This window comes from Thalassophryne amazonica, chromosome 18 (assembly GCF_902500255.1).
Source record: "Thalassophryne amazonica chromosome 18, fThaAma1.1, whole genome shotgun sequence".
NCBI lineage: Eukaryota > Metazoa > Chordata > Actinopteri > Batrachoidiformes > Batrachoididae > Thalassophryne > Thalassophryne amazonica.
This window is the reverse complement of record NC_047120.1, coordinates 47,144,742-47,172,187: the sequence shown is the minus strand read 5'-3', so window position 1 is coordinate 47,172,187 and position 27,446 is coordinate 47,144,742. Positions and strand designations below refer to the sequence as shown.

Genomic DNA, 27,446 nt, shown 5'->3' with positions numbered 1-27,446 from the left:
ATCTACTGGTACCTTGTTTCCCATGTAACAATAAGAAATATACTCAAAACCTGGATTAATCTTTTTAGTCACATAGCACTACTATTATTCTGAACACTACTGTAGATATGACGGTCTCATTCCAAGCTAAACACACTGGTTTGTTGTTGCAGGTTCATCATACACTACTGAACAGATGGATATTTATGATGCATTCCAATTCAAACCTGTAGCTCTTCAGGTTTTTGTTTGTTTTCTTAAACATTATTCAAAATCAACCCAAACCTTAATTTCTGAATTTTAACTTCTTTCAACTGCTACCTCTTCCTAGCGCCATGTGATCTGTGGTTGACGGTACAAAACTTCTCAATCGCCCCTCGTACCAAGTGGTATTTGCTAAATTTATGACGTGCTGGATGTCTTTAAGGTGAACTCTTGTGTCTTCTTTCACTGTCTCCATCCTACCTTTGTGTGAAATCGAAGGGTGCGATGCAAGGCTGAAGGTTTTAAGGGCTCAGCTACAATCCGGTATCAAACCAATCGACCTTTCACGTAGTGAATAATATGGCCCTTAAAAAAAAACACACTATCCTGACCTATTTTGAAAATGAATGGACTAGCTTCCTGTAACAAGTCTTCAACTTAATCTGGAGAAAAAACTGAACTGTTGTTAGGTTTCAGAAAGTGGATACTAATCTGTTTTCGACTCTGCATCTCGTGAAGCTAAAAGGTTGCAAAAGACGAGCCGACACAGGTGAAGTCTTAGAACATTCACTCACTAATGGGACAGTGGATAACCTGAGATGAAGGCTCAGATATGTCACGGCATGTCACCACAAGCATCATATTACTGCGGATTTGTTTCTTTAAGGACTGAAAAACATAAAAAAACAAACAGATAGCTGAAAATGATCTCTTCCAGCTGATGCAGCACTGCACACTGAACAAATCGACTCATTTGTTTCTTTAGAAATGACTCAGAACACAAAGTCTTAATTAGTCCAGTGATTGGGAAATTCCTTCCACAGGGTAAATACAATAGCCGGGTTTTGTGCTCAAGTCTAGAGCTGCTTTAAAAGCAGGAAAATTTAGAGACATGCAATTAGATATAATTTCCCCAAACCCACAAAAATTTCAATATCCCACAATGTCTGTCAACAAAGATCAGAACAAAAGCGGCGCCATTATTCTGAAGAATAACCTGAAAATGAGGTGAGTTTCACCGTCAACACATGAATGTGGAAGTTCTGTGTGAGCAGTTTTCTTTTCCTTGCAGAGTACTTGGGTCCAGCTACACATGCAAAATGTTACACATGCTCAAAATGTGCAGAGTTGGCCTGAAGGGCCGCAATTATCCCTGAATGCTTTGACTGCTCAGTACCTGAGACAGTCCATCTGTCTGTGGTGTGGTACAGCCAGACCTACGGTCAGTTGAAATACAGTTCTTTCGTCAGCATGGAGACGACGCAGGGAATCTGCTTCTTCTCGCTGCAGCGTGGGTCTTCAGACCATGACTGGAAGCTGGTGGCCACCATGTAGTTGACCCGTGTCAGGATCTGCATTATTTCCAGCTGCTTTCCAAACTCGCTGAAGACGTTGCAGAGTGCCTGGACAAACCAGGAACCACGCCCAGGGTTCCTCCAGGAGTAGTACCCTGCAAAGTCATAAGTCAGCAGTGAACAAATGCACAGCATGCGCTCACAGGTAACATCTAAAGAAGTGTTTGTAACGTAATACACAAATTCTTTGTAATTCTAGCAAGACGGAAACACACTTTGGATTTGATTTACCTGGCACAGTGGAGTAGGCAAAGAGGAAATCTGCCTCCACTGGGATTTTATATCTTGGATTTGCGTCAGTCTCCAGGGCATCGCTTGGTGGCCCTGAATCTGTCTGTATACCCTCATCAAATTCCGAACCACGACAAGCCTGGTGAAGTAAATGAAATATCATTTCCGACATCATACAATGTCTTGTAAATCACTTCAGAAATAATATCTGGTAACAAAAACAGTGGTTTTAGATATAGAAGTGTTGATTTCTCACTAACTCTTACAAAATATATGAGGGAAAAAAATGTCAAAGATGCTTGATGTATACAGAAATACAGTAGTTTCTATGTGTATTCCACCACTGTTGATTTTTTGTTCGAGTGAACAACAATTTGACATCACACTGTGCTTTCACTTGGATTGGCAATTGTTGTGTTGCGTCTCTCTGCATTTGCATAAAACAGACTTTTCATGTATTTTGGTCCCACCTAATTGATGCCATAGTGACTGCTGTCTCGTCACTGCAAACACCCACTCTGACTGAAAATGAATAGCAAGCCCTCGCTTTGCCTCTGTCGCTTGTGGCTAATGTGACCGTAAGGTAAAAGTCATTGTGGCTTGCATATACTGTTAGCGCAATGTAACAGTCAGAGCTGATCATTGGTAGGTGACTCTGACAGTCTTCTCTTTTCATTTGTCCTGCTTTGTCACATGTAATCTGCTTTGGACATGCGATATTTCAAATCAACTTCCTGCTCATAATGACTACATGTTTTATTTTAAGGAAGAACAGCTTTCGAAAGCTGTGTTTTCATGTTGTTTTCTGATAAAACTATCACCATCTACTGTTTAAAATATTTTTATTGCTGAGCAAATTCAGGAAGTCTATTGTATTAGCAGTCACATTGCATAACTTTTCCTTCAGTGAGGATCACCAGAGCTCGCTCTCACAATTTCACTGCTGCCGTCTTAAATGTCAATATTGTGCGATTGTTCTAACCTCTTAAGCCCCTAGGGCCTATTTCACCAAAATCACATACACATCCATTATGATTTATTCCTCAGCTTGTACAAGGTCAAAAAGGCAAAACTTTGGATCAGCTAAAAGACAGGTCTTAGGGGATGTTGTGGATGCAAAAAAATTGAAAGTAAATAATACTTGTTAGGAATAAATGAGGTTTTTTTTGCCCCCCCAAAAAATGAATTCCAATTTATGTCTTTATATGCTTGGCATTTGAGCTGTGGTTAGTTGATATGTGATTGAAGTGGATAATTTTGTAGAGGAGACTTCGCTTGACATTTTGATGTAGAGTATATGTATAGCATTGGTTATTTATGAGCGTTCAAATATTCCAAAACGGGGCAAGTCCACAAATTTGGGGACCCTCAGGTTTAAAAGGCTAAAGAATGCACATATGTCTGGTCATATTGGTTGCATCTGGGCAAAAACCAATTTGCCAAATAACGTCAGTAATGCCGTTGATACTAATAACAGAATTGGGGCATCCTCCATTTGTGTTTTTATTTTTTCATAAAACAAACATTTAAAATCAAGTGACTGGAAACAGAACTGCAGGAGGGAAAGCCAGTGAGCCCAAAACAAACAGAGTGGCTGAGGAGAGTTGTGTGCCAGCTGCAGAGACGGCTTTGCCAGACAAAGTTACTGAATCAAACAACCAGGCTGTTTGTGGTCTTCTGCAAACATTTCATTAGCTATAAGATCTGCGTTAGACCGAGAACCTGACAGATGCGCACCCTGTGTATATCACACTGCAACACTACATGGTAATAATATTTAACATCAGTCTTCACTCATAAAAGATGGTCTTCAGAACTGCATACCTGGATGAAGAAGAGCTTTGGCTTTCCAACTAAACTTTTGCACATGTCACCCCTGAAGAGTGAGGTTATGGTCTTGATGGGCATGGCACCATCTGTGCCATATATCATCCCCTCCTCACCATGGCTTAGCAGGATACAGGTGAAACACGAACTGTCAGTGTGGTCTTCCTCTGATGCTGATCACACACACACACACACACACACACACACACACACACACACACAAATAACATACTCAACACTCTTAGTTTCGATAAACCCCTACAAAATTTGTATTTATGATAAGTAATCTCAGTAACTTAATGGCTGACTTTAGAATTTATTCCACCTTTTAACTATTTGAATGACAGTGAAAAATAACTACTACTACAGGGATATAGAACAAATGTTAATCCACTAAATGATCTAGTGTAAGTCGTACCGGAGGCCACATCATGGGGTGGGACAAGTCACACCGGTCTGTAGGTTGCATTTATTTTTGAAATGTGCTGCTACAGCTTCATGCAACAAAAAGCAAAATGAATTTAATTACTGCATTATTTATTTAGAATGCAAACGCTGCATTAGCAAGAAGAGGCTAACGAGCTCTTCAATATTATTGTACAAGGCACAAAACGTAGGTAAATGGCTTCTTCTTGCCACTAGCCGGGTGACCATAGGAGAGGAAAACATGTAATAAAATAAAATGCTTGAAAACTCTGTACATCATTTATTTATAATGCAAACATTTAAATTAGGCTTGCTGACCTGCTGTTGCTGTTCTTGTTGTTCCACACAGTCCAAATAAGTCTTGTGTTGAGTAGTATGAAAGCTGTATTGCCTTTTATTCTTTCAGTTTGATAACATTACTTCTTACATTTACTCTCTCATTCATTTCATCATCTTCTTGTTTCATGACAGTAGGCATCCTGCTTAATGGTATGTTACTGTGTTATGGCCCCCTTCATTCAGTATACAAGAGCAGCCTGTCATGCATAGAGATGGTGTCATCTTGTGGCCATAGATGACAAAGCAGCACTTTTTATTTATAAGTTATTTCCATTCTATAAGTCACACAACCTCCCAAACTAGATAAAAAAACAAACAAACTGTGACTTATAGTCCGGAAAATATAGTGCAAATGGTTAAGGTGACTTAAACCAGTATATGCAACAGGATATTTTCTAAATCTTTGGAGGAATACTGAAAAAAATCCACAAATTCATTCAAACATTGCCATTTTTGAGCATGTGGTGTTTAAGTAATTGTTAACATTCCCTCTCAGACTAATATTAATCCCAAACCAGCAATTAAGGTATGTCAGTGGTACAACTGAAGCAATGCAGAGTAGGAAAACTAGCTGGAGGTTACTGCTGAGTGAGTAGAACAGCAGGCTTCATTAGAAAGAAGCAAAAAGAAGACAACATTTGGAATAATCATACTAATTATTTTGTCTTTTTCTGCTCCATTTTTTAATTGTGCCAACAGTGGTGGTGGGAGTGTAAAAACAACAAGCAATACAACTGTACTAAAAAAAAAAAAAAAAAAAATCAGGCCAGTTAAAAGTTGCACTAGTACAAGTACATTGGTAATAGCATGCACATTCAGCCAACAAACAATACTCGTATATTATTGTTTATATAGTTATAAGAACATTCACTCAAGTTTTTATGGGCTGTGTCCTGAGAGTTGATTTTACAAGCTTGTAAATGTCCTCAAACATTGTGGACAGACTTTTTGTTGTCACAAAACTGATTTTCTGTTATCACTGGCAAAAACAGGACTGCCATTTGAGCAGAGGAGAGTCATCAACCTCTGTACTGGATATAATTCATTTCACAACAGCTCCACCTGCTGTCTGATCCGAGTCATATCAGAATGTGAGTTAAATGCTATAAATGATCAAAGATTACTTTGATAATCCTTTAATCTGTTGATTTTTCTTTCACTTAATCTGAACTTTTTTAAAAAATGGATTTCCCCTCCCCTCCCCCAATCAACATTTAACTTTTTTGTATCATTACTGATGCGAACAGGACTTACACATAATACATCTAACTACAACATAAAACAAAACAGAGACAGAAAAAAGTGCTGAATCCAGAAAAAACTCCTTACAGTATAAAGAACTGCACAACAGGCCTAAAGGTGTCTTTAACAAACAGTGGGATGTTTTTAGTTATTTAACTTTCATTCTTTACAAGCCTGACAGTTGGTATTTCTTTCACTTTCAATGATATGTTTTTTTATGGGCAATTAGTTGTAGCGATACTATATACATTTATATATGCATCACTTTAATTTAAAGTGATGTCATAAACCATATTTATGACACCAGAAATTGCAACTAAAAAAAATTGCAGATAACAACTGTCAGCACACTTTCCCTGAATTAAATGGAGGCAAAGGCAAGAAAAAAATACAATGGAGCACAGATTATAACGGGTACAAAGTGCTACAGAAGAATGAGAAGCTGCTATTAGTAGCTCTCTCTAACTGCATTTTCCAGCATTTTGATGAAAGGATCACTGTCAATCATGAGGCACCACAAATGTACACTGCTATCTGGCTAATGTTTCAGCTAGGAATCATTTTCAGTTGCACACAAGATGGGAACCAATGATTACAAGTGTTGTCTGCATGTTTGGTTATTGGTAGAGGAAAAAACCAGTCCAGTCAAGTCAGTGCTCTTGAATATGTTTCTCCAGTCAGAACACAAAAAGGTAAATTTGGGCACTGACCAGAATCAGAACATCACTACTCACCTTCTCTGAGAAAACGCTCCATCTTCTCACATGTTAGATCATTGTAGATGAAGACATCAAAGCCCAGGCTCTTGAAGCACTTGAAAAGCTCGCCTGCATCTCGGTCTGTGCCGTTGCGTACGTTCATCCCTGTGAAGAGAATCTGTTTTTACGTGCAGCCTAAAGGCATCAATATTCTGCAGAATTTAACTCCACTCATTAGCAGTTTGAATTATTGAGAACGTGGTTCAATTACATCAATGTGAAAAGCTGTTAGTTAGAGCAGTACTCAATCGGAGTGTGCAAATTTCTTGAATCAAGACTAAGATCCAGGCCTTCAATGACTTTGTGGACTCTTGCCCTCAGAAGTGTATCTTTACGCAGTGAAAGTGCTGAATATGTAGAGAGATTCACTGACCTCAGCAGTGACATTCATGTCTCTGGGTCCTTGACCTCTGAAATTAGGAGATGCATGGAAAAAGCTTGTAGAGTCATGAAGTCGCTGGACAGAAGCGAACGGCGATGCCAATATTTGTGCAGGAAAATGATGGTCCAAGTCTTTAAGGTCCTGTGTTTCCTGTACAGTTGTGAGGTTTGGACTCTAACCAGTGATCTGAGGAGATAACTGGATGTCTTTAACACTAGGTCTCTTCGGAGGCTCCTTGGCTGACTCTGAAACACCTTTGCATCCAACAAATAATAACTTAGGAAGACTTGGAACAGGAGTACAACTTGTATTGTGAGGAAGCGTGAGCTTCGACATTTTGACCATGTGGCGTGTTTCTCTGTGCGTGATCTGGCACGCAGGTCCCTCAGTGTCGAGGACTCCAGTTGATGAAGGCAAAAAGGATGCGCACATTTCACCTGGTTGTGGCAAATAGATAGGTACTTTGAAGAGGTGGAGAATGGGTTGGTTTTCTGCCTGGGTGTTGCCATCCAAGACCGGGGGCAGTTCTATGATGCGGTGGGTGCGGCAGCACACGCCTTGACTTGATGTGGTGTGCGCATAGCTCCTTTAACCTTTCGAAGGCAAGTCACTCTCAAGCAACTCATAGAATTGTAAGACGGCTCCGACCTCGTCACTCCCCGCAGATTATTACTTGCAATGTTAATAAGGAACGATGACAGCAGCCAGCGATGTTGATGCAACAGTGGCGGTGTTCACAGACAGAGGGGAGAGTTGGGAAACCGAGTCTTAAAAAGCCCTCATTTGAAGAAAGGGTTTGAGTATATTATGAGGAGAGTGAGGCAGCTCCAGTTTTCTGCAAGAACTATGGCAGCTCACATGTTCGCTCTATTTGTCAGAGCAGATTCGCATTAATGGCTGTAATTCTTACAGTATTTCATCTTGGTTTGTCCCCATGTAAAAAGTCACACTTCGTCACAAATCCAGCAGAATCGCAGCGCTTTCTGTGCCAACACCTTAACATCTTTATGGGGTTAACGCAGACGTTTGTGGCAACTACGGCTCTGCAGCAGCAAAGAAAGTATCCCTGTGATGCTGTCTGGAGGTGTGAATGAGGTGTAATTAACACAAATGCTTTCAAAATTAAAAATCTAAATGTCAGATATCTGCCTCTGTTGCATCATAGCAAACAAAAACCACAGATATTACCCAAGACGTGCGTTTCTGAATCTCAAATACTGATGGTTTCAATGATTAAACCCTAAATTATCATTAAAAATACTTTGACAGGTATTAAATGCATTATTTCAAAAACAATAATAAAGAACTGAAATGATTCTTCACCTAAATGAGACTTGTGATGCAGTAGGTCAAACTGGGGCAGCACGGTGGATTAGCGGTTAGCATCGTTGACGCACAGTGAGAAGGTCAAGGGATCGATTCCCACCTGTGACCTTTCTGTGTGGAGTCTGCATGTTCTCCCCCTATTTGCATGGGTTCCCTCTGGGTGCTCCGGCTTCCTCCCACATCCAAAGACATGCAGGTTAGGTGGATTGGACATTTTAAATTGCCCGTCGGTGTGTGTGCGGGTGTGAATGTGTTTTTTTTTTTTTTTTTGTCTATATGTGGCCCTGAAACAGACTGACACCCAGTCCAGGGTGTACCCCACCTCACGCCCCATGAATGCTGGGACAGGCTCCAGCCCCCCGTGACCTTTAGTTGGAGTAATCGGTGGAATATGAGTGAGTGTGTGGTTCAAACTGTTACAGGCTAAACTTGTACTTGTGTGAAACGTGTGTTGTACCTGTCTTTTCATCAAAGTTTTTGTTGTTGATGATGACACACTTGCCCACTCGTGTGTAGCTCATCTTATACTGGAATGTTGGTGAAACGATTCTGTAATGGATTTCCTGGTCTCGTGTCTGGCCATCCTTATTTTTCTGCCTGAAAGAAAAAGAAACAAAGGTTAGACTTGAAAATTTTGCTTTGAAATCATTCCCAATATCATTAACAACAATTTCAAATCAAGCACTTTTTTTAGCGCCGCAAGAAGCATGCTAGGCCAGGCTTTAATCATGTTTCATGACACAGTAGTCAACACTGTAAAATCCTTCAAAAAACTAAATCTTTTGTGTAACGTGCCCGGGATCTATTGCAGGCCACACCAAATCCTTTTCTCCAAGAATTTTTTTTTAAGTTATCCTACTCACAATTCAGGAGGGGTGGTGGCCTTGTGATTAGTGTACTTGGTTTCCATTTCAAACCCCACCCCTGCCACATTTCTCCATGTAATGTGGAAGAGCATATGGTGTAAAACAATTCAACATGCAGATCCACCTGGGATTTGCTGTGGCGACCTGCAGAGACACCAACGGGGCAGCCGCAGGGACTAACTATCCTACTCACAATTCAACTACCAAACAAAAACTGGAAAAAAATAAACAAACATACAAACAAAATCAGAACCATCATAGCAGAAGGCAAATACAGTGGTCCCTCGCTATAACGCGGTTCACCTTTCGCGGCCTCACAGTTTCGCGGATTTTTTTAGTCCAATTTTGTATGCTTTTTTTTTTTTTTTTTTTTTTTTTTTTTTTTAACAGTGCATTGTGTTCTGCATCCTAATCAAGCAGGCCGGTCGCGGCACGTTGAAGGGAGAGTACGCGCATTGTGTTCTGCATGTCTGTTTATAAGAATCTTCTCGCCCAGAAGAAAAAAAGAGCGCCAACAACTACCCATAACTGTGTTCTTCACTCGGAAAAAGACACCTTCACCAAGGTGTCACTTAGTGGAAAAAGACAACAGCGGAGCGGCGCCAGGAACAAAGAGGCACGATCAGAGGAACTGTGAAATACTGGTCAGTCACTATTAATAATTTCTTATGTGTCCAACCTCGTAGGTTGATCGTTAAAATTAAATTTGTTAGTTCTAAAAGCCATCATAATTATTTATAGGAAAACGTTCTATTTTATTTCTCAAAAAAATGTTTGGGCCTGAAAACAGGTTGGTCTTATTTTTCTACTAAGGTTTGAACTTTGAGAGTGTTTACACATGAGAGAAAAGTGAGAAAATGTTAATGCCTGTTTGAGAAAAGTGTATAAAGTGTGTAGTGAGGGGTTTTACAGCCTTAAACGTCTATAATAATTGTAAAAAAATAACGCTGACTACTTCGTGGATTTCGCCTATTGCGGGCTATTTTTAGAACGTAACTCCTGCGATACATGAGGGACCACTGTATTCTACTTCTGGACTTAGTGATTGAAATAGCTTCTAACACTAACACATACAAAGACTATGCAAGTATGGTAAACAAAAATTATGAATGAGAATAACAAAAATTTGGCTTCACATTTCAGAATATGATTTTAACAGCAACAGAGACAAAAGCTTAGCAAATAAGAAAATATGCACGCCACTTACAGGGCATAACACCAATACAGACTTCAATTAAAGTCAACACTTTCAGCATCCTTACAAGAAAGAAAAAAAAAATAGGGGGATCAAATATAGCTTGCCCCCCCCCAAAAAAAAAAATCAATGGAAACAAATACGCATTCAGTGGGGAAAAATGGTACATACATCTCCAAATAAGGCATTAACATCATGGCCAAATCCGGTCGTAGTAAGCCACCATCAGGTTGAAAAACTTAGAACATGATTGGCTAGATCACATGTTGAAAAATCAGAAGCAAATCAATGCATTTTCGAAAGCTCCAACCAGTGGTAAATCTCAAACCTGTCATATTTCCATTCTTTAGCAGATCCATCTAGCTAACTCTACCGACAGCCGCCCATTGGGGGCTCACAAAATCCACGCTTCTTCCAGAAGAGCCTCGTCATCAGGTACCTCAAGCACTGGAACAATACTCCAACAGAGTTTCACGCAAATACATTCACAGACATCGCAACCATAGTCACATCAACATGTGACCCAGAACATTTTGAATCCCACCCTCCCACCCCCAACCTCGAAATCCTGCCAATATATGAAACAACTGGGTGAGGGGAGGGGGATTCAGCTTTGCTGTGGGGTGGGCACAGTAGGAACTGGGTGAGGAAGAGTATGATATGTGCACGCGCCTCTCTTACCTGGGTTCGTCATAAAACGGGACACCACTCTGCATCTGAAACACGCCGTCTTTTGTCTTGCTTCGTTTTAGTCCCCCAAGAGTGTACGTTTCTTCAGAGCTGTTGGCTTAATTTTGACTGTGTGCTACGGTACTGACTCTGTACTGGGCCAGCATGTGCTGAGGATCGGGGGGCGCCGCACTATGAGTCTCCTGAGTCAGCACCCATGCCACCACACCAGCGCTTTCTAAAGGTCTATTCTCTCCCAGTCCGTGCACCTCCCTGCCTGCCTGCCTGCTGAGGTCAGACAGGGCAGCAGCACATTGCTCCGTAGCTGACAGGAACAGACACCACCTGCACCAAACCAAAGTACAAGTGTGTCACATGGTCACAAACTTTAAACTGGATGGACAAGAAGGCACAACTGTTCATTCCTGGGCAAATTGCCTCTTTGACAAGCACCAATACCAAGCAGAAGCACATGGAGTGCACCTCTCCACCAGTTAGTGGTGAGTCAGCTTGAGGAGGTAAGATGTGGGAACGTGCCCCAGTGCAGTGCATTTTCTCAAACACCACCTCATGGAACTGCTTTAGGTCCCAACTAGCAACCTTCCAGCAGACCTGCAGTCCATCATTATCTCCTGAAATTACCCATCTGTGTCCCTCAACCAGGCAAGGAGGCACTGACATCCTTTATAGTAAGTCCCTTCGGCTGCTCCCTTGTTTGCACTTGGGGTCGCCACAGCAAATCCAAGGTGGATCTGCATCAGTGACGGATGCTGGTCTTTCAAGGAAGGGAAGCTCAATTTTGGCCTACATCATAAAATGTGTCGGTTTATTTATACGTAAATTCTACCCTCCGTTCCTTTTCAAGAAACTGATCTGTGACCCTGTCGTACCAACAAGGCGTCTTTTCCAGGGACTTGACTAGTGTCCTCTCAATGGCCAGCAGAGCTAGGCTGCTTAAACGGCCTTGGCCCATGGTGTTGCGGGTGTAATACTTCAGCCGCTTTAAACAGGAGAAGCTCCTCTCTACACCTGCAGATGTAGCTCCAATCGTTGCCACTAATGACAATAGTTTGTACACCTGAGGCATTGCACTGTCCAACTCCATGTCTTTCAGAAACAGCAAGAAATCACATAGCTTTCCCCTGTTGCCCTGCAAGTCCTGGTTTGAATATAGGACTTGAAGTTCAGACCTCAGTCTCCCTGAATCAAAGAACTGGCCAAAACTTTTCAGGACACTCTGAAATGCCTCCTCTGGAAACACTTGTCTCATCTCATCAAATTTGCCTGGACTGACCAATTCCAAGAAGCGCAGACTTTCCAAATTTGCAAAACGCCGAGGTAGCTGCTCTGTGAGATTGTCTAGGATGGCCATGTACAGATTTCTGTAGCGCTCCTTGGGATCCTGTAGTTGTGACAGATGGCGTTTTCTCATGGGCTCAGTTTGTGGGTCTGATGTGAGATCTGCTGCTTTGGCATAAAAGCTTGGAAAGCCCCCTCTGACCTCTTCTCTTTGACAAAAGCAAGAAGAGACTCAATTCTTTTCTTGCAGTACAGAACATCCATAGCTCTCTACTGGACAATGTCAAACACCACATCAGTCTCAGAGAAGATTTGTTCATATGTGTACAACATGAACACAAACTCAAAATCCTCCAGTTTCATCAGAAGGCCTTTGCCACAGTCTAATGAGTCATCATCCATGGACTTATCTGCAATGATCATCTCAAAAGTTTGCAGGAGGGCATCATAATTGTTTGCCACAGTGCTCACTATCCGTGATGTGAAATTCCATCAAGTAGGAGCATTTCTGGGCAACCTTGAGCAGCCTGCAGACTTAAGAAAACACATCCTCTTTGTGGATTTTGAGAAAAATGTGGCAAACCCAGAGAGTGATGCAAAAAATATTCTGCACTCTGATAAGCATTTAGCCCCCTGAGACAGAACTCGATTCAGTCTGTGTGCATAGAAATGCACAAACATTGCACTGGGGCCTATTGCTTTATCTTTGGCCTGCAAACCATTGAGAGCTGAAGCCATGACAGCAGCCCCCCATCATAGGTTTGCGCCACAAGTTTCTCCCTGAAATTGTAGCCGTGCATGTTCTCATTCAAGACTTCAAAAACAGACTGAGCATCTCTTCCCCCAGAAACATCAAAAAAATCCAATAAAGCGCTCCTGAATTTTACCTGCCCTATCCACATAGCGAACAATGACAGAGAGTTGAGCATGGCAAGCTATATCAGTTGTTTCATCCATCCACCTGCCATGCAAAAAAGGGAGCAGCCTGGATTTCATCCTTGATGTCATCAGAAACAGTGGCTGAAAGAGCAGAGATCAAGTCATTTTGGATTGCATGGGACATACCAGAAAACACAGCTGATGACTGGAATTGTGTGGCCAGGACAGTCATATTTAGCTAATGTTTCATTAAACTCCCTGTAATTCCCCTTGTTGGATGATTCAACACTCTCATCATGCCCCCTAAATGACAGCTCCTGACGGCCAAGCAAGGAAGTCACATCAATAAGGCGGTTTAGGAAAGCTCTGTTTTGTTTAACTGCTTCATTATGTTTTGCCACGAGCGCCTTCATTGACTGCATGCTCAACCCTGACTCTGCCCAGACAACGTAACCTTGCACATGCACTCACATGTTCATTGCTTTTTTCATGCCTTTTGTATGCCCTGTCAAAGTTGGACAGATCCCCAAAACCCACTTTTGACCAGACAACACATCCCTGAGATGGTTTCATCAAGAGGCATGGCCAACAGTACATTTTATTTGTTACAGCACTTCCAGTCAGCCAGCTCACTTTGTCATACCAGGACAGATGAAAAGACCTGTTACTTTTCCCCACCTTTTGCACCAAATTAATCTGAGGAGTTGATCTGCCCTGCTGTTTAACTCTAAGTTTTTCTTCGTAAGGAAGACTATCAAATGGCTTCACCAAAATCCGGTCCACAACATTCAAATTGTCTGCCATTATGTGCAGCTTGCTACCTAGCTAGCTCGCTAGCTGGGACTGGCGCGAGGCTAGTGTGATGTGTGTCCGCCTGTGAGTGCTTTGTGATGGTGGAGGGGCTCAGCAGCACCCGCTGCTCGGTAGGGACAGAAACTGCGATAGAAGTCAGAAAGAGTGATAGAAATCAGTCTCCAAACACAAGCAGCTACAAAAAAAAAAAAAAAAAAAAAAAAAAACCCCACCAGAAATAGAAGCTCGATTTGTCGCTAGTCGTTTTTAACAAAGAAAATGCCGCTAAGAGGATTAGGAAAGTCTCCGGTTTAACTCGGAACAGAATGAAAATTTAAAAATGTTCCCACAAATGTTTACACCAAAAGATCGCTGATTGGCTCATTTCGCTGTCAATCAAAAAGGGATTCAGCCTCAGACAGATCACTCAATCATCATGCAGAAGCTGAGCGTCCGGGCCAGCCGAGGCCAGCCCACTGCCCCATTTCAGGGGAAGCTGAGCTTCCCTTGCAGTCTTAGAGCAATCGCCTCTCATCTGCATGTTGAATTGGCACAGGTTTTACGCCGGATGCCCTTCCTGACGCAACTCCACATTACATGGAGAAATGCCGCAGGGGTGGGATTTGAACCCGGAACCTTCTGCACTGAAACCAAGCGCATTAACCACTGGGCCACCACTCCTGGCATCCTTTATCCTGCCAGGAAAAAGTGAGCAAATGTAAAATAACATAAAATAAAAATCACCATCTTTATCTGGATGTGTTCCAGGCTACATCTGTGACAGTTAATTGATTATTAATCAACAATTTTGATAATCAATTCATTATTTTGAGTCTTTTTTCTTCTTCTTTTAAAATGTTTGGATTTCAGCAGAAACTAAATGTTGTCAGTTTTGTGAAGTTTGAAAGGCCGTACAGCTTTAATGCAAATTCTCTGAGTTTAGCTTCTTAAATGCATATCTTTGGGCTGTGGACAAAGCAAGACATTTGAAGGAATCATCCTGGACCCTGCAAAAAAAATACTGATTGACATTTTTCACAAATTTCTGACAATTAGTCAATTAAACAATTAGTCAATTAAATGACTAATTATTTTCTCCACGAATCGATCATGAATAATAGTTACACCTCAATTCCAGGCCAGCTACAACTTTCTTCGTATTAAGTTCACAATAACTACTTCAGTTATTTTAAGAGAATCCTAACAACCCAACAAACACACAGGTGAAAAACATGACAGACCTGGAAAAGATCAACCATGTAACTGATCTTAGAATTTTGTCCTTGGTTAAAAACACGAACAAGTAGTACACCTCTGTGCTCCCTGCCTTCATTGTCACATATGAGAGTGATTGAGGCACTTTTTGATTAAGATATGATGTAAAATATACATTAAATGAGGTTTTCAATGTTAAATTTAAATGGCCACAAAATCTGTAATCTAGATCAGATCAAGATCAAACTTTGTCAGTCGATAAAGGATACCATCCTACAGAAGACTCACATGTATGAAAGAAATTTGATCTTTTTTGTCATAGTTATGAATTTTTGAAAATCCGTTCAATGTAAAAGATTGGGATTTTTCCTGCCTTTGACCTTTGACCTTGAAAATTTAATCAGTTCTTGCCGATCAGAATATGAGTCCTCTGTAAAAATTTCACAAGGCTAGATGAAAAATGGTGGGTTCCAGAATTTTCACAAACAGACAAACAAACAGGGTTGAAAACAACCTCTTCCCAAATTCGTTGGTGGAGGTAACGAGAATCTGTATTTGAGCAGCCGCTTCACGACCGACCCCAGTTTCAAAACAGACTTTGATGCTTTGTTCCACTAATTCATCAAACCAAAATTAGGTTGGTGGGTCAAATTATGGGTATGATTTCACACTCACTGCTTGTAAGACTTATTTTTTAATCTTTAGTGAAATTGGGGGGGGGGGGGGGGGGGTCATTTATTGCCACATTCAAATATTTATATGTGCTGTTGTGATATTTTTAAATCAGACAAATATGTCATACAATGAATTTGTCAATCTCTGTCTCCTACATATTTAATTTTTTTTTTTTTTTTTTTTTAAATAGGAATTTTCTTGAGCAGCATGGTGGATTAGTGGTTAGCACTGCTGCCTCAAAGCGAGAAGGTCATGGGTTAAATTCCTGCCTGTGGTCTTTCTGTGTGGAGTTTGCATGTTCTCCCCGTGTTTGCGTGGGTTTCCTCTGGGTGCTCCGGTTTCCTCCCACATCCAAAGACATGCGGGTTAAGTGGACTGGAATCTTTAAATTGTCCATAGGTGTGCAAGTGGGTGTGAATGTGTTTGTTTGTCTGTTTCTGGCGTCCTGTGTTGGGTGTACCCCGCCTCACGCACTATGACTGCTGGGATTGGCTCCAGCCCCCCGCAACCCTTAATTGGACTAAGCGGTTGAAGATGAGTGAGTGAGTGAAGAATTTTTCTAGTGGTGTGGAATGATAACGGTATGATAAACACAAATAGAGAATAAATGAACCCATTCAGTCAGTCGGTTGCTTGAGGGTTAAGAAAATCCTTCTTGAGAAAGCTCCACCATGAAGCTATGTAATTGGGAAAGCACTTGATCTATGCAGTTTCTACAACCATTTCCACAGAAGCCTATTACTTCATTAGAGTTGTCTGGTTGTCTTGGTGTCTTCCCTCACCAGTCTCCTTCTCAGAATGTTATCTCTCTCCAATGTGTCGGTCCTGTGATGGACTGGCAGCATGTCCAGGGTGTATCCCACCTCTTGACCAATGACGCTATGACAGGCTCTGGCCTCCCGTGACCCTCAATTGGACTAAGTGGATTTAGAGCACAGGTCTCAAACTGGTTCCAGAAAGGGCCGAGAAGGTGCAGCCTTTCTGTGCAACCACCTACTCCAGCAGGTGATTTCACCGATTAACTGATTTCACCTGCTCAAAGTGATGTTAATCAGTGAAATCACCTGCTGAAGTGGGTGGTTGCACAGAAAACCTGCACCCTCTCAGCCCTTTCTGGAACCGGTTTGAGACCTCTGGTTTAGAGAATGAATGAAAGATTCTTACAACTCCCCGATTTAAAAACAGCACATGATGAAGATGAACTGATCAGTTTGGGGTTAACTTTGAAGCACCAGATCAATTGAAAAGTGACTTTGTTTTGCCTATGTAACATCCCACAGACATGTCTGTCACATGCCCCATAGTTAGTGGCTACTGGATGGATTATAGAAAATTACAAATACCTGTGGTTCAACTTAGAAGTCTGGCTGCCAACTCTTGGACACAGGGCATGTCATGTGCACTCTGCTCACCAATGCCCACCTTAACATTAGCATTGGTTAATACCTTAAGCTAGGACCCATGGGGAGAAACATGATGCTGCCCACTATATTTACAAATATGAGACAAAATACACAAGAATGGAGAAGAAAAACTAGAATTAAAGAACAAATAGAACATGTGACTGGGGAGGGTGCTAAAACTCTGCACTGGGCCTGCAATTTAGTGATGGCAAACTTGAGACACTGCTGTTTTTTCTGGAGTCTGAATCAAAAGTAAGAGATGCTGAACACTGGCACCTGTTGGACGTGTCATAACTGTGCATCTGTTCCATAGAGTATGTGACTTCAGACAAACTGAATGTTTTGCACTCCGGAAACTGTATGTCATTCCGAAAAGGGCATTGCACGCTTCTGGCTTGGGCACAAGCTCAAAACCTGATGACTCCACTGCCTATAATCATTGCAAATTTATCTATCTTAAATGCTTTTGGGTGAGGATTAAGATTACGCCACAACATCCAGATGAATCCAAAGCAAAAGAAGAACTTTGTGATGGCATGCTTAGTTGGGCTCTACACCATAGATGTGAGCAGACAGGAGGAGATGGCGGTGAGAGCCAGACTGGAGGAAGCTTGTGCTGTTATGCGCCGTCATACACAAAAACAAACTGAAGAAATGCGGTGCAGCAGGGTTTATATGAATTGTGACTGCACACCTGAAAGAAAACAGTGATTCGTAGCGGCGCGCAGTGAAACAAGACACCTACGTGAAAGTGCGTGACAATTCAAGTCAGTTCTTGACAGCTTTTCGTGTCGATTCGCAATGATGCGCGACAATATAGGCTTTAAGAACACACTACGAATGCTCTCACGCATCACCACGAATCGACACGCTGAGTTGGAAACTCCACGAATTGAGGGTAAGTCGTGACATTTGTGGAAGATTTTTTTTGGCATGCAGCCAAAAACATGCTCCACGAATGTCACAAATCTACTCAAGAACCCTATTCATATGCGTTTTACGGGAAAATAATATTCGTAACGCTTCTTGCCTATGTGTAAACGCAGCATAAAGGCTACTTGCAAGGCATTAAATTGGTAAAACCAACTGTTCTGAAAGCACATCCACTATGGTGAAGAAAATTTAATAAGAATTATCCCCTAACACACACTGTGTTATACCACAAATCAATATTAATATTGTAATCGGCTCATATGTCTCGCAGAACACTGATAAGTAGAAGCGCTACTCCACCCAGACTTTTTCAGCTAAATAACATCCAAATACCCAATACAACAATACACAATTAAAGGACATTCAGTTGCATTATAGCTCCGTATAGCGGGACTTTAAAAAAGGTGATCCGGAACTGGGCAACCGTCTGTATAACTGTATATGTAGAGGGAATCAACGAGGAAGTGGGAGCCCATATTCATGGTCAAATAAAGGAAATCGAAAGTAGGAATCCTTACTTTCCAAACAGTAGAAATCTCCCTCTGCGGTCAGGTTTGGCATCTGTATCATCTCCCACCGTGAACTCTTCACCTTCTCCGAGCTCGGTTAACTCAGCAGCGTCTCCAGCCATCTGAAGTTAGTTAGCAACAACAGCAACACTTTATTTAACGCTAATTCTGCCAGACTACTTCGTTCGTATGCCTTTAAACGGCACAAATAGCAAGAAATAAATAGCTGAAAGTAAATTAACCTTCTACTTTGCTAGTAGTTAAATCACAATGATCCTAATTAGCATATATCGCACCGTATCTACCAAAACTTTTAGCTAGCTACAAAGCTAAAAACTTTTTCAAGTTTGTGGCGCAGCGTCAACTCACTTTCACTGTCAGTTCTGCGGCTAATGTAAGAATGTGTCCTTTTTCACCGAATTTATGTTTCCCAGAAAACGTGGAGAGAAAACGAAAGCTCCTTGAAGTCTTTCTCCTCTGTGAGGTTTTTGCGTCAAAACGCTGCGACACGCAGGAGCTCCGCCGAAGTTCTTCGGTCACACAGGAAATAAGTGCAATGTTCAAGCCGGTAAGGTTTATTTATGTCATGTATTTTATGATGCCTGCTCGAAAAAAGGTCACATCGGTTTATAATCTTCAATGTCATATTGTAACACCTATTATAATGTTATAGATATTATAATATCTATCTATCTATCCTTCCATCCACCTACCGACCTAAAAATCCATTAATCAATCAATCAATCAATTTTTTGATATAGTGCCAAATCACAACAAACAGTTGCCCCAAGGTGCTTTATATTGTAAGGCAAGGCCATACAATAATTATGTAAAACCCCAATGGTCAAAACGAGCAAGCACTTGGCTACAGTGGGAAGGAAAAAGTCCCTTTTAACAGGAAGAAACCTCCAGCAGAACCAGGCTCAGGGAGGGGCAGTCTTCTGCTGGGACTGGTTGGGGCTGAGGGAGAGAACCAGGAAAAAGACATGCTGTGGAGGGGAGCAGAGATCAATCACTAATGATTAAATGCAGAGTGGTGCATACAGAGCAAAAGAGAAAGAAACAGTGCATCATGGGAATCATTAATCCATCCATCCACCTATGGCCTACAAATCCATCCATCTACCCACCTACCTACCTACCTATCCATCGTCAATCCACTGAAATATATACCCATCCACCTATGGCCTACAAATCCATCCATCCACCTACCTACTATTCATTCATTCATTCATCCCTCCATCCACCTACCTACCTACCTACCTAACCATCGTCAATCCACTGAAATACATACCCATCCATCCACCTACGGCCTCCAAATCCATCCATCCACTTACCTACTATCCATCCATCCATCCACCCACCTACCTACCTACCTATCCATCGTCAATCCACTGAAATATATACCTGTCCACCTATGGCCTACAAATCCATCCATCCACCTATGGCCTGCAAATCCATCCATCCTCCTACCTACTATCCATTCATTCATTCATCCCTCCATCCACTTACCTACCTATCCATCGTCAATCCACCGAAATATATACCTATCCATCCACCTCCGGCCTACAAATCCATCCATCCACCCACCCATCTGTGCATCCATGCACCTACCTACTATCATTCATCCATCCATCCACATACCTACCTACCCATCCATCCACCTACCTATCTATGCATCCATCTGTCCGTCTGTCTGCCCATCCATCCATCCATCCATCCATCCATCCATCCATCCATCCATCCATCCATCCATCCATCCATCCATCCATCCACCTACTTACATATCCATCCATCACCCCCCTGCTTACCTACCTACTTCTCCATGTTCATCATCCATATCTATCTATCTATCTATCTATCTATCTATCTATCTATCTATCTATCTATCTATCTATCTATCTATCTATCTATCTATCTATCTATCTATCTATCTATCTATCTATCTATCTATCTATCTATCTATCTATCTATCTCTGTGTTACACAGTTATTACACCATTAGAGTCATCCAAAGATTATTACGTTTGTGCACTGACATGTCTCTGTCTCTCTCTCTCTCTCTCTCTCTCTCTCTCTCTCTCTCTCTCTCTCTCTCTCTCTCTCTCTTTCTCGCTCTCTCTGGACTCACCATCTTTAGAGTGGTCCATGGAGGGGGGTTGGTCCATCTAGGGAGAGGGTGTCAAGTAAGCGTCACTTTACAAGAGTCACAGTCACAGAGCGAAGTTGGTCACCACCAGAGACGCACCATCACGACCGTCCGAGAGCCACAGTTTGTTTGGCCGCTGGTTTGCCTTTTCTGTCTGACCGAGCCTTGTGTTTTTGGCCAAAACTTCACAATAACCCCGGCCCTGCTGCTGTTTCTCCTGAAGGCTTTGTGGTAAAAAGGACAGACCTTCCACCATGCAGTCCTGTGCCAGGTGTGGGTTTGTGGTCTACCCAGCTGAGAAGATAAACTGCATTGACCAGGTAACACAGAAATAACAAAGTTTGGTTCATCTAAAATTATATAGTGAATATGTATATTTGTTTTCACATTCCTATTTTAATAACTATAGACGTGTTCTTGATTACTTTGGTGTTAATTTAAATTAAAAAAGCTACAGCATAACAACTAAACAAAAAAAAAAAGAAAAAGAAAGGCTCACTAGACGAGATAGACTCAATTCAGTTTTTGCAGGGTTTCCATTTAGTTCAAATTGGATCCCACATATATTTACCAGATACAAATCCTGACCAAAATTAAACTGAGTTATTCCGATGACCTATGTTTTGTGTGTGTATATAAGGCTATTGGACTGCTTTGATAGTGTCATAAATGTATTGTTAGAAGTAAGATTTTATGAATGTTGTGAAAATTATGTTTGTTTCTTGTGACTTTTCTTGTCTCAGAATTGGCACAAAGCATGTTTTCACTGTGACGTCTGTAAGATGGTGCTAACTGCTACTAATTTTGTAAGCCACAAGAAGAGGCCATACTGTTCAGTGTGAGTACTTTGCCCTCAAAATCCATCTTTCTCTATTTATACCCGGCAACAGGAAATTGTAATGATTTCTAGAATCATAAATTTGATCATAAACTCAAAGCCTGTGATGGAACTCTTAATTTTTAACTTGTCCCTCCAGACACAATCCGAGGAATAACACATTCACTAGTGTCTACAAGACCCCCATCAACATCAGCGCCAAAAAACAAGCCAAAGCAAGCGGTGAGGTAAGGTCAAGATGATGTCAAATGTCAAAGGTACACTTGAGCTGAGTCAAGGTGTATTTTTTGTCAGGCTGACTGCTGGCATAAGTCACTCTTTGTGTCATTACAAAAATATACTTTAGTTTTGTCATGACTTGGTGTACTGTAGAGCCATTCTGGGTACTTAGATCATTATCACCATCGTCATCATCTTATGACAAGGGAAGGATGGTCACATTACCACAAAACACAAACAGCCCTTTGAGCTAGTAATACATAGCACCTGGAGAAACATGGTTTGCTCTGCCTCTGGCAACACTGAGTGTCATTTTTATCAGGTCTGTTATCTGAACCCCAGTAAGTTCTAGGCTTTTGGTAGGATTGCGATAAAAATAAGTATGCATTGTCTCAGGGTGAGGTAAATCTGTGTGCCAAATTTCAGAGAGATATGAGATGCAGAAAAGCCAAAATCTGTGTCCAACAGGGTAAAACATTTGTAACCCCAATAACTTGTTTGGTTCTGTAGGATAAGAATGAAAGTCAATATGTATTAGTGCAACCCCAGATAAATCTGTGTGCCAAAGGTTAAGGAAATGTGCCAAACAAGAATGAAGAGGTGGTCCTGAAACCTGTACATTCTATAAGCATGCACTGGGCAACAGTGAGGTAAATTGAATGGTATTCTTTCAAACTGTCTCACAGGGAAAAAGTTTGAACCCCAACAGCTTTTAGAGTTTAAGTAAGTTTGTGCCTAAATTAAAGTGGTTACTACCACAACAGACAGTGGTTCACTATAATAAATTTGAGTCAGATTTGGAAGGATTCCAGAAACTCTTGTCTATTGAGCCAAAATTTAAGTGTACACTAGCTGAGCCTATAAATAACCACTGTGCCAAATTTGAGTCAGATTCATTGAATGACAGATGAGATATATGAGATATCTTTTTAGGTGAGCAAACCTCTCAAAATGAGATAAAATCATAGACGGACTCTCAGGCACTTCAAGAGTACAACCTGGTAACCTGCTAACATACAGAATGTGACTTCAGAACCCAGGGAGGTGTTGGTATTATTGAAATATTGCTTGAAAATCTGAAAGTGGTGGAGTGCTGCTTCTGATCTCTCTGAGTCCATAGTGACGCCGGCGGTGTGGAATGGCGAGTGTGTCCCAAGTTATTTCTGTGCCTGTGACAGAGGCAAGACAGCCCCCGTATGCTTCGGGGGTTTAAAATTATACCTTAGGTAAAAACAGCTTCACATCTTGCCGTCCCACCTGTTCTTGTCTGTCTGAGTCTGTCTGTGTGGAAGAGTCCATACTACACACTTTGCTTCTATTAGCAGTAGCATAGCAAGGTCATCAGCTACTGCTATAAAATGCTTCCAAACACTTACAACTTTACTTTGATATTTGATGTTAGGGCTGATTTCAGGCCATCATAAAGCCCATTAGGTTAAACATTTGAATCAGACAGATGATTTTACAATTAGCTTTGACAGCAAGTAAACGATAGCGATGCTGTGCCAGAGAAATCATGCAGCTAAATTGCTGTGTTAATATTAACGTTGAACACTTTTATAGCCTGAGGATCTTTGACAGCTCAAAGCTTCATCTATCAGTTCTTAAACGCAGCCTTGGCCATTTCTGAGTTGCCTGGATTAGGCTATGTCAAGCTAACAAGTTATTAATAACAGCACGCTAACAATATGCCTGTCAGGTAGCAAGTGGTAAATGTAGATTTTCTGGTTTGAAGTTGATAACATAAAATCAAGGCTGTCCTCATTATTTCTCCAAGATTTGAATTTTCCTGAGTGGATATTTCAAAGAAATGTGGTATACAACCCCTGGCAAAAATTATGGAATCACCGGCCTCAGAGGATGTTCATTCAGTTGTTTAATTTTGTAGAAAAAAAGCAGATCACAGACATGACACCAAAACTAAAGTCATTTCAAATGGCAACTTTCTGGCTTTAAGAAACATTATAAGAAATCAAGAAAAAAAGATTGTGGGCAGTCAGTAACGGTTACTTTTTTAGACCAAGCAGAGGAAAAAAAAATATGGAATCACTCAATTCTGAGGAAAAAATTATGGAATCACCCTGTAAATTTTCATCCCCCAAATTAACACCTGCATCAAATCAGATCTGCTCATTGACATTGACCCTATGCCATGACATTGACCCTATGTGTTCTTTTTGCAAGGAATGTTTTTTGCAGTTTTTGCTCTATGGCAAGATGCATTATCATCTTGAAAAATGATTTCATCATCCCCAAACATCCTTTCAATTGTCCAAAATATCAACATAAACTTGTGCATTTATTGATGATGTAATGACAGCCATCTCCCCAGTGCCTTTACCTGACATGCAGCCCCATATCATCAATGACTGTGGAAATTTACATGTTCTCTTCAGGCAGTCATCTTTTATAAATCTCATTGGAAAGGCACCAAACAAAAGTTCCAGCATCATCACCTTGCCCAATGCAGATTCGAGATTCATCACTGAATATGACTTTCATCCAGTCATCCACAGTCCACAATTGCTTTTCCTTAGCCCATTGTACCTTGTTTTTTCTGTTTAGGTGTTAATGATGCCTTTCGTTTAGCTTTCTGTATGTAAATCCCATTTCCTTTAGGCGGTTTCTTACAGTTCGGTCACAGACGTTGACTCCAGTTTCCTCCCATTCCTTCCTCATTTGTTTTGTTGTACATTTTTCGATTTTTGAGACATATTGCTTTAAGTTTTCTGTCTTGACCCCTTGATGTCTTCCTTGGTCTACCAGTATGTTTGCCTTTAACAACCTTCCCATGTTGTTTGTATTTGGTCCAGAGTTTAGACACAGCTGACTGTGAACAACCAACATCTTTTGCAACATTGCGTGATGATTTACTCTCTTTAAGAGTTTGATAATCCTCTCCTTTGTTTCAATTGACATCTCTCGTGTTGGAGCCATGATTCATGTTAGTCCACTTGGTGCAACAGCTCTCCAAGGTGTGTTCACTCCTTTTTAGATGCAGACTAACAAGCAGATCTGATATGATGCAGGTGTTAGTTTTGGGGATGAAAATTTACAGGGTGATTCATAATTTTTTCCTCAGAATTGAGTGAGTCCATATTTTTTCCCTCTGCTTGGTCTAAAAAAGTAACCGTTACTGACTGCCACAATCTTTTTTCTTGATTTCTTATAGTGTTTCTTAAAGTCAGAAAGTTGCCATTTGAAATGACTTTAGTTTTGTGTCATGTCTGTGATCTGCTTTTTTCTACAAAATTAAACAACTGAATGAACATCCTCCGAGGCCGGTGATTCCATAATTTTTGCCAGGGGTTGTATATGTGTTGATGGATTGCTAGGGTCCAGCATCCCATCTAGGGGGAGTTGTAGACTTTCATCAATTTCTTGCTATGGATTCTAGGGTTAAGCAGTGGCCCAGTGGGCCTCATGGCCTGCATCAGCCATGCGTCTTCTTCTTGATGCACTGTATAGCAAGTTCTTGTGTGCTGCGAGCCCAGACCCCACACCAAATGATCAAAAATCACAGATGCATTAACATGTGTATCAGTATTAGTGTAGACTGGGACTATAGCTTGACTGTCAGGTATCAATGGCAAGTCGATGAAACAATACAGTTTGTTTAATTAGAGATATGTAAATACAGCCTTAGTATCATCAAATTCTGCAGCATTATCATCAGTCTAATATTGCAGAAATTATTTGAACTCTTACAGTGTTATTTTAAGACTTATGTGATGGTCTAGTAGTCAAGCATTGGGCTTGAGACCAGAGGATCCTTGGTTCAAACCTCCCTGTCAGGATGGAAAGTCACTAAGGGCTCTTGGCCACGGCCTTTAATCCTCCAGTTGCTCGTGGTGTGCAGTTGAGCGCCTTGCATGGCAGCACCCTGATATCATTGTGTGTGTGAATGGGGTGAATGTGAGGCATTAATGTAAAGCGCATTTTGCTTTTGATTGAGATGGAGAAGCGCTACATAAATGCAGCCCACAATGCCCAACCTGACGCCTTTATCTGTGATCTTCCTGTGGACAACTACAACTATATCTTCAAACCCAACACTGTCAGAGGAAAATACACTTTCATATCTAATAAAGTTCCAGTGGGAATGTTAGAAAGTTATCACTGCTAAAGAGTTAATAATTTAACTGTCTTTAATGCAGACCAAGTAACTATTATATACAAGGAAATTTGTTCATTTTAACGCTGCACTACTTGCATTCACACTGAGGATTTTGCAGTGCAGTATTACAAATGGAATTGTTTAGATGTTTTTTTGGACTCATATCAAAGTCCAGAAAACATCTGGGTGGTTGCCATCCAGGACCCAAGACAGTTGGGTTGTGTGGTGGATGTGGCCACGTGTTGCTCCTTCTCAGGCCGGATCTGACCTGGATCCAATTGCTACTGTGAACCATTTGATACTTTATGGTTTTTGTGACCCTTGAATGAAAATGAAATTAGAATATCGTGGAAAATGAAGGATGTTCCTTGTCATGGAGCAAAGAAATAGATTGAGATGAAACTGTGAATTTGGCCTTTTAATGCGTTAAACACTGTTGGTCATTGTATTTAGTGGTATGTTCCAAAAAAAATGCTCCTTTTATTCTGGCAACTGAATTAAATTACTATAGAGGAAATGGTTGCATCATATGGGGATGAAGAAAATCAGAAAAGGTGATGCATGATTTGAGTTCTTGGTTTGTTAATGTTCTATCAGCTACATATGGACTGTGGTCCTGCTGCTCTGGTTAAAGTGTGAAATGATGACGGTTTTCTTGCACGTCCAAACAGACTTATCAAAGTCAGTGTGCATACTCGGAGCAGCAGACATGGTGTTCCAGCACGGCGACCAATCAGGACACGGTGACCATGTCTCAGACGCAGAACAGCATTAGTGACGTGAGTGCACAGATCTGTCATACTTCATATGTCTGAGCATGATTTTCTATTTATTTATTCTTATTTTTTTTTATTTTGAAGAAGTGTAGTGTTTCATAACTGGAAGGCCACTCACTGAAGTGCCTGTCTCAGAAAATGATCAAAATCTCATATGACACAATTAAAAAAAAAAAAAATCCTGGCTGCACCCCTTTTTGTAGCCCACCCTTTAAATTTAATATTTCCTATTCCTGATCTATTTCAGATTAGACCAAACTTTTATTCAGGTTTTGTGTGTGTACACTCTAAAAAAAGGGAACTGCTGTCTCAACGAGAAAAATTGATGTAACAATTTGCATAGATTTTTTTAAAGTTATTTCAACTTTCAGCTGAGATTTCTCTCGTTAAGTTGAAATAACTTTAGCTAAACTTAAATAACTTTAAAAAAAAAATCTGTGCAAATTGTTACCACACTTTTTTCTCATTGAAACAGTGAATCATTTTTTTAGAGAGTAGTCAATCTTGGAACTCACCATATTTTGCAATTTTATTTTTTATTTTTTGGGGGAGGGGATGTCTTCATTTCCTGTCTCCAACCTTTTTATAGGCCCACCACTTAAATTTAATATTTCCTATTCCTGATCTATTTCAGATTAGACCAAACTTTATTCAGGCTTTTTGTGTGTGTGTACGCTCTAAAAAATGAACTGCTGTCTCAATGAGAAAAAATGGATGTATGCAGTTTTAGTTTTTTTTTGTTTTTTTGTTTTTTTGGTGGTGGTGGTGGGGGGTTCTTATTTCATTTCCTGTCTCCACCCTTTTTATAGGTCCACCCCTTAAGATTAATATTTCCTATTCCTGA

At 40.9% G+C, this 27,446-nt stretch overlaps 2 protein-coding genes across 2 annotated transcripts in view; one reads left to right on the top strand and one right to left on the bottom strand.

Annotated features, from left to right (window-relative positions):
- Window positions 1-227: 227 nt before the first annotated feature.
- Window positions 228-19,022, bottom strand: casp7 (caspase 7, apoptosis-related cysteine peptidase). The gene is made up of 7 exons (XM_034194214.1): window positions 18,874-19,022; window positions 18,514-18,626; window positions 8,527-8,666; window positions 6,338-6,466; window positions 3,594-3,769; window positions 1,770-1,908; window positions 228-1,633 (listed from the first exon to the last, which is right to left on the bottom strand). The coding sequence occupies exons 2-7, from the start codon at window positions 18,624-18,626 to the stop codon at window positions 1,407-1,409; spliced, it is 924 nt and encodes a 307-aa protein (XP_034050105.1). The 5' UTR covers window positions 18,874-19,022; the 3' UTR covers window positions 228-1,406.
- A 1,640-nt stretch (window positions 19,023-20,662) lies between these two features.
- nrap (nebulin-related anchoring protein) overlaps window positions 20,663-27,446 on the top strand; it is a 75,345-nt gene continuing 68,561 nt past the window's right edge. Inside the window, exons 1-3 of the mRNA XM_034194077.1 lie at window positions 20,663-20,972; window positions 21,396-21,490; window positions 21,630-21,717. Coding sequence (XP_034049968.1) covers window positions 20,907-20,972; window positions 21,396-21,490; window positions 21,630-21,717 — 249 coding nt within the window. The 5' untranslated portion in view covers window positions 20,663-20,906. The remainder of the gene's footprint in view (window positions 20,973-21,395; window positions 21,491-21,629; window positions 21,718-27,446) is intronic.

Bases quoted from the DNA above. Each gene is read 5' to 3' on its own strand.
- casp7 (XM_034194214.1), bottom strand. From the start codon at position 18,626: ATGGCTGGAGACGCTGCTGAGTTAACCGAGCTCGGAGAAGGTGAAGAG. The intron at 6,467-8,526 runs GTACAACACACG...TTCTCTTCACAG, and splicing joins AAACTTTGATGAAAAGACAG to GGATGAACGTACGCAACGGC. The intron at 1,634-1,769 runs GTAAATCAAATC...ATGACTTTGCAG, and splicing joins TGCCTACTCCACTGTGCCAG to GGTACTACTCCTGGAGGAAC.